The sequence below is a fragment of the Wyeomyia smithii genome, chromosome 1, assembly GCF_029784165.1.
Source record: "Wyeomyia smithii strain HCP4-BCI-WySm-NY-G18 chromosome 1, ASM2978416v1, whole genome shotgun sequence".
Classification (NCBI taxonomy): Eukaryota; Metazoa; Arthropoda; class Insecta; order Diptera; family Culicidae; genus Wyeomyia; species Wyeomyia smithii.
In genome coordinates, this window is record NC_073694.1 from 202,798,402 (window position 1) to 202,806,088 (window position 7,687).

The window sequence follows — 7,687 nt, forward strand, 5'->3', positions numbered from 1 at the left end:
TCCGCGTAAAAAACATGGAGGGAATTTGTATTCTTTTGCAGTAAAACATAATATCGGAATTCACAAGATCAAAGCAAGTAACCTAGAGAAACAACGTAGAATTGAACCAATCGACTTCATAACTATATTGGAATCATTCCAACTTCACCGATCTGCTAGCTTTTCTAGTAGTAGCGTGTTTGATCGCTGCATCCCCAGCTTCATTATTCTTGTTGGAGAGCGCAGCCATGCAACGTTTTTTGTGTTTGCTGAATGTTCCGTCGTCGCCAAAGCGCGCCAAACATACGAAGCACTCGAATGGTTTTTCTCCGGTGTGAGTCCTGGAGATTAATGAATAATTAGGCTCAAATGAATTTCAAAACAGAGGACAAGAAAAAAACTATACCGTCTATGAGTTTTCAGCTGGCTCGTCGTTAGGAACGATTTTGGACAAAAATCGCACTGGTACCGTTTGCCTTTCGTGTGTAGAATGCTGTGACGATACAAATAAAACCGGCTGGCGAAAGATTGATCACAGTCGGGACACTCGAAAACGCTACCGTCCGAATGCTTGGTATCCATGTGAAACTGCAGTGTGGTTTTGTCGATATGTCGTGCTCCGCACTCGGTGCACGCGTACTTGTCCGTATGAATGCTTTTATGTATCGACAGTTGTGTGGATGTGTAGAAGGATCTCGAGCACTCCGTACAAAAGCACATCGGATATTCCTCCGTGCTATGTTCCTGACAAATGTGCTCGACCAACTCTTTATCTCTTTTAAACTTCGTGTCACAAAGACGACACGTTCTAAACTGTCCCACATAGTCCAATCTACTTTTTTTAGGCAATTTTTTTAGATGAACGCTTTGGCGGTGGCTATAGAGACGCTGGTAACTCTTGAATTCTTGATTGCATTCTGAACAAACGTGCGGATTAATGCCATCATGTACTAGACTCTTATGATGCCGAAGATCTAACTGACGACGATAGGTTTTTTCACATTGATCACAACTGAATGGTTTGGTGTTGGTATGTAGCAGCATGTGCCGTGCCAGTGTAGCCCCATTTGTGAAGGTGCGTTCGCAAAGATGGCATTTAGGATGTTTCTTCTCGTGCATTTGGCGAATGTGATTTCCAATGGTGTTTGGATAGAAAAATTTGCCGCATTGTTCGCAAACCACGTTCCGATCTTTTGGCTGCTTTTGTTTTGTTGAATTTTTGCGGTGCTCTTGGCGTTCGTGAGCTTTTGCACCAGCATGTGTTATATAGCGCATTGGACAGAAGCGACATTTGATAGGCCGTTCCGTTTCGTCATGTCGACTAAGGTGACGATTGTACTGCATTAGCGTTGGCAAATCTCTAGAACAATCGTGGCAATAATAACCGCCAGCGGAAAGATGCTTTTCGGTCAGGTGTTCTAGCAACTGGCTTGGATTTTTGAACTCTTGGATGCAGATGTAGCATTTTTTTAATGCTTCTCTCAATGTCTTTTTTTCTGGAGATGCTGGAGGACTTTTCAGCGCCGGCGACTCTACTCTTTCGATTTTGATTTCTTTTGTCGTTTGTGTAACACTCTGCGTACTGTCTTCAGTGTTCATCACCTCCTCATCATACAAATCTGTTTCGGCTTCAGTAAAGTCCAGTTCCATATTACAGTCATCTTTTATGCAGCAGATTTGTCCTGCGCTAATTTCAATCAGCCTTTGGAATGTAAACTCCGCATCAGAAAATGCTGTTTGGATGGAATTCACGATTTCAATACGAGCGACACAGTTTTGACAAACCAGCTGAAACAGATCATTTTCTTGAAGGCACACATTCAATAATTCACCAGCCAGGGTATCAATTCTATCTTTATCCAGAGAACCCTTCAACGACAGCATTTCTTCTTTTCGATAAAAGTTTAGGCAAAGTCGACAGCTTACGATCTCTTCGATGCTTCCTTCGCTGTGAGTAGAAATATACGTTTGACCAAATATTCTAAGCTGAAATTCATTGTAATTTTACCTTGTCACGAATTTGCTCGGTTCTTCGTAACTGATATTTCCATTCGTGTGTGGTAATGAAAAGTGTAACTCGCATATCAGCGGTTTTTCTGTATCACTCTCCAGTTGAATTTTGTTTCCCGTTCCAAGCTGTATAGCCTCACACCATCTTTCCTCGAGCCGTTTATCGGCAGGAAATGTAACCATTGTCCCACCCGATCGAAGGCACGTTGGCACAACACAGGGCATATTAGTCTATTACCAGATTCACGAATAGCAAATTTATTAAATTTTTAGTTAATCTTGCGGAAATGAAGAATAAAGCCGCGGAGAAACTGTAACGAGAAACGTAAATCCGTGTAATCAAACATTGAACTGTCAAAGTACTCGAGGGGTTCACGGATGGATTCTAAATTTTAATCGACGTTTTCCAAATCCCTGCGGCTGAAAATATAGCCAACTATCAGGAAGTTGTGTTTTGCGGTGAGGACAAGAATAGATGATGTCTTTCGTTGTAACCATGTTCTAACAACGTTTTTTGTTGTTGAATCCTCTACCGACAATAATTTTACCACGAAAAACACTGTAGGTGACTTTCTTATGTATTGGAAAAATGCATAAAATATTGTTGTTAAGATACATTACAGAGAACAGACCTTGAAACCGTCATTTAACCGTAAGTGGTAATGCTCCCGCTATGTGGCTCTCGTGTCAATGATGCACTGTACTGTTATAGATAAAATATCGATACGGCAATATTTATCCAATGTTACTGGGGCACATTGGGCACATTTCATTTTTTTTTTTATATGAACATGAATGTCTGTTCTCTGTTGATACATCACAATCTTCCTTTTTTATTGTAAAACTGTCAAGAGCAATGTTTTTTTATTTTTCTGGATATCAATATTCGAAATAAAATTGATGTATTTACTATAAAAACAGTTAAATTATGGTAAAACAATGTACAATAACATAAATTTCAACCAGGTTATTTTTTCGGAGCTCATAACTAAATTGGTTTTCTAGCTTTTTTCATTTTTCCAACTTTTTTTGCATGTAAACCTGACGGAGTCCGAGCCGAACAAAACAACAAAATCGTGCACACCCGTCAATGCATAAGACTGCTGCAGAAAGCTCACCGAAGAAAACCACTGCCGAAGACGTTCGATACCCTTTCTAGAAGATCTAAGTTTTAAAATTTCGAAATTCAAGGACTTCATTTCATTTAAAAAAATCTATAATTGAAATGTGCAATGCTCTAATAATAATTTGATAACTAACAACTCTGAAATCCTGAATTTGTAGCCTATAAATCGCAAAATTCAGAGAAACTCAGCAAAAGATATCTAAAATCCTAATATTCTAATTTGAAATACTACAAGGTATATAGCCCTAGGAGTTGTATGAAATGGTGACGTAGAGTAAATATATATCGTCAGTTGAATTCAGTACTGTGCCAGTTGTGCCAACTCAAAATTTTGTAGTTTTGAGTTATTGATGGCAAACGATGCCAAATACTAATAAGTTTCATCTCACATAGACCTGTTTTAAAATTCACAAAAACAATAACTGCTCACTATAAGCACATATTAGGCCCAAACAGGCTCAATAAAAATGGGAAGTCTTAAAATTAGAAGTTTTACGCTATTTTTCGTACAACTTGTTTTTCGAAACTATGAATTTTGAGTTGTGTCAGTACTGAGCTAAACTGACGATATATTGGATTTAACTCTTGTTTAATCTATGTCACTACACTACGCCTGTTATACACCGTGTATCTCCAACAGGCTCCATTTGCTATCGTGTTAAGAACAAGAATGAAATTAAATTTTCTACACACAGTCTTTCGTTTCGAGTTGAGCGTATTTTTTTTATAGGGGGGGGGGGGGGGGGGAGTTTGTAATGATTTATTTATGTACTAAAATATCTATTCAGAACTAGTATTGTGTGTTCTGCCACAAATGGTGACATTTCAACACTATTATATATATTTGTACGCTTTTTAGTATTATAGAATGTTTTTAGCTTTCGCAGTTAAGATAATGTAATTGTAAAAATTATTAAACCTACTTGTCAAGAAAAAAAAATCACAGGAGGGTTGTGTGCAAAGCCACGACCGCAAGGATGAAGTAGAATACTTTTACAAGAAAACCCGGCTGCTTGCGTGTCAGTCATTTTTCAATTTGTTGTTCAATTCAATATCGGATAAGATATCGATCACATTTTGGCGTTATCACTGACAGTGCGAATAAAGTATTCCTTGAGATAAAACAAACAGTGAAAAGCTGATTTAACACTTAAAACTAGACGGCTCATGTGTTGTCAAAATGTGTCAACTTTTCATTGAATGCATTTACTAGTGCCCGCTATCGCACAGAGGTTGCATTTTACTAAAGCGCCTCACTGCATCTGCTGCTATCGATGCTAAACCTTCTGCAACTAGAGGTGGGCAATCCGCTCACGAACTGATCTAAAGTGCTGGTTCTCCAAAGTGAGTGAGTGATCTATCGCTCTTTTTTAAAAAGCGGTAACTCACCCCTTACTTCAAGCAAAAAGCTGAAGCTAATTTTGTTGATCAGACACCGCAAGCGAGAGCCATATGAATGTTTTACACCCCAAGCGCAAAGTACGTTCAGTACGTTCTGAGACACGGAAATGAAGCCAAATATATATGTTCCAAATTTCTTGAAAGTGTAAATTGATTTAAGAGAAAATATCAACTCTTCAATTAGGTTTTTATTTCATCCTGAAAAAAACAATTTGTTGTTTGATTCAATGTTTGATAAGATGCCGATCACATCTTTGCGTTATCACTGGCAGTGCAAATAAAGTATTCCTTGGGGAAAATAAACACTTAAAAGCTTTCCAGAACGTTCTTTTCATTGGATGCATTTGCTAGTGTGCCTGCTATCGCTCAGAGACAGCATTTCACTAAAATGCCCCACTGCATCAGCTGGCCCTGCTCATACTGATGCTGAGACCAACGTCAACCGCTGCGCTTCCGTTGCCATTGGTATCCGCTGCCCTGCATCACTTGGTCCTGCTATCGATGCTGAGACGCGCTCCGCTATCCGTTGCCATACCACAGCTGTGGCCGTTATTCGCTGCACTGCTACTGCTGCTATATCCATTGCTGCTGCTAAGGGAGGCGTAGGACTGCTTATGTTGCAGTCTTGAATCATAATGAGCGGCTTCGAGTGAAACAGGCTCTTATATTAGCCAAATAGCACATTTCAAATGGCAAGGTTTATGATTCTGTCGACCGTGCTTGCGAAGCAATCATATAACGACCAATCAGAGGCCGAAGTTTTCGTTTTGACAAGGCTTGACTATTTTCATTAGTACAATAGTTTGAAAAATAAAATTACAATTATCTGCATTTGGGGAGAATCTTAGAAGATTTTCCAATCTATTGCTGCAAGAACGAAGGAAATCCATCGAATACTAACCGATTTATTAGCATTTGAAATTGGACATATTTTTCACTTTTTTCGGTTTTAGATTTTCATTTCACATCCCTATGTAGCCGAACTTGCTGAGAGAAGTATTCTACTTCAAAAAGGAATAAAAGGAATAAAACGAAACTTAAAATAAACTTAAAATAAACTCAAAACTATCTTGCAATTGAGGATTGCAACGATTTTTGTCGGAATTTGTTGATAATTCGGCTTGACATATTTTCTAATGTTTCTACATTTGTGAGCCTATGTAGCTCGTTCGTGCTAAACCAGGGAGGACGCTTCAAAATCATTTTCAAAAGTTTATTCTGAATCCTTTGAAGTGGCTACTTCCTGGTTGCACAACAACTTGTCCAGATGGGAACTGCATATAACATTGCTGGTCTAAATATTTGTTTGTAAATTAACAGTTTATTCTTGAGACAAAGTCTAGAATTCCTGTTGATAAGAGGATATAAACATATGATATACTTATTGCACTTTGACGGGATATTTTCAATGTGCTCCTTGAAAGTAAGATTCTTATCATAAATTAGCCCTAAGTATTTAACTTGGTCAGACCAATTTAAGACCACACCGTTCATCTTAATAACGTGGTTATGGGTGGGTTTGAGAAATGAAACTCTTGGCTTATGAGGAAAAATAATAAACTGTGTTTTAGAAGCATTAGGGGAAATCTTCCATTTTTGTAAGTATGAAGAAAATATATCTAAACTTTTTTGAAGCCGACTGCATATAACACGAAGGCTTTTTCCTTTTGCGGAAATGCTTGTATCGTCACAAAACAGAGATTTCTCACAACCTGGTGGTAAATCAGGAAGATCAGAAGTAAAAATGTTATATAAGATTGGGCCCAAGATACTCCCCTGAGGCACACCAGCTCTAACAGGCAATCTATTAGATTTACCATTTAGATAGTTAACCTGGAGAGTGCGGTCAGTTAAATAACTTTGTATCATTTTTGTGAGGTAAAGCGGAAAACTGAAATTTGACATTTTAGCTATTAAACCTTTATGCCAAACACTGTCGAATGCCTTTTCTATATCTAGAAGAGCAGCTCCAGTCGAATAGCCTTCAGATATATTAGTTCGAATCATATTTGTTACTCTAAGTAACTGATGAGTAGTGGAATGCCCATGGCGAAAACCAAACTGCTCATTTGCAAAAATTGAGTTCTCATTAATATGTGTCATCATTCTATTAAGAATTATTCTTTCAAAAAGTTTGCTAATAGAGGAAAGTAAACTAATTGGTCGATAACTTGATGCCTCAGCTGGATTCTTTTCGGGTTTTAAAATTGGAGTGACTTTGGCATTTTTCCATTTCGTAAGAAAATGTGCTAGTGCAAAGCATCTGGTAAAAATTTTTACCAAGAAATTTAAAGAGTTTCCGGGAAGTCTTTTGATTCGAGTTGAGCGTAGATTTTTGCAATATAGGCGGGGCAACGCAGACTCGAGAATGCGAAACGAAACAAAACACTTTGCTGGGTCAAAATTTGCAGGCAATGGAATTTATTTCGTCCATGTTATTGTTATCCGTGCTCGGAGAGCAAGGCAATAGGGAGGAAAATTGGATGCGAAAGCTCGACCTAGGAACTTTTCACCTATTTTCACCAGTGAGCAGTAAAGCAACAATGTTAAACATTATATCCAACAATTTCCCACAGTTTATCTATCCCCCGACATATAGATGACTGACATGCATCGATCGCTATAATCCTATGAAATCTGACGCAACATTTGCCAGTTTCATTTTCAATTTTACAAAATGTGCTCCAGTATAGACAACAAAAACGTAGTCCTACGTCAAAAAAACTCTAATATAATTATTAAAATGCAAAAATATTCAGGCTCAAAATACCGAAACCCGAATATCTAAAAATCTCAGAATTTCAATATCTTTAAATTCATAAACCTGAACATAGTAAAATAATTAAAGTTAAATAAAGCTCTAATAACTTAAAATTCAGAAATTTTAAATTCGAAAAGTTTTCATTACTTGAATCACAAAAATCTTCAGATCCTAGGATCTTCAATTCCAAGCATCCTAAATTTTAAAGGCCTAAAATTGAAGGTTCAAAATATTTACGATTCTTAAATAGCTCAAAATCCAAACCCCAATAAAAGCTTGTATTCATGAATTGTAAAAAACCCTATATTATAAAAAATTTGATATTTAAATATTAAAAAATCAAGCGAAAAGCAAGAGCCCGATATCTAAAATCAACATATGAAATAATAAAATTTAATAACTCAAATGAA

At 37.3% G+C, this 7,687-nt stretch overlaps 1 protein-coding gene across 1 annotated transcript; it reads right to left on the reverse strand.

Annotated features, from left to right (window-relative positions):
- Window positions 1-96: 96 nt before the first annotated feature.
- On the reverse strand, window positions 97-2,336 carry LOC129727546 (zinc finger protein 623-like). Its single transcript, XM_055685477.1, has 3 exons — window positions 1,988-2,336; window positions 386-1,927; window positions 97-320 (listed from the first exon to the last, which is right to left on the reverse strand). The coding sequence occupies exons 1-3, from the start codon at window positions 2,212-2,214 to the stop codon at window positions 134-136; spliced, it is 1,956 nt and encodes a 651-aa protein (XP_055541452.1). The 5' UTR covers window positions 2,215-2,336; the 3' UTR covers window positions 97-133.
- Between the last annotated feature and the right edge of the window lie 5,351 nt (window positions 2,337-7,687).

Coding starts and splice junctions, on each gene's coding strand:
- LOC129727546 (XM_055685477.1), bottom strand. CDS start 2,214: ATGCCCTGTGTTGTGCCAACGTGCCTTCGATCGGGTGGGACAATGGTT. Junction 1,928..1,987: donor CCGAGCAAATTCGTGACAAG/GTAAAATTACAA, acceptor TTCTACTCACAG/CGAAGGAAGCATCGAAGAGA. Junction 321..385: donor CAGCTGAAAACTCATAGACG/GTATAGTTTTTT, acceptor ATTAATCTCCAG/GACTCACACCGGAGAAAAAC.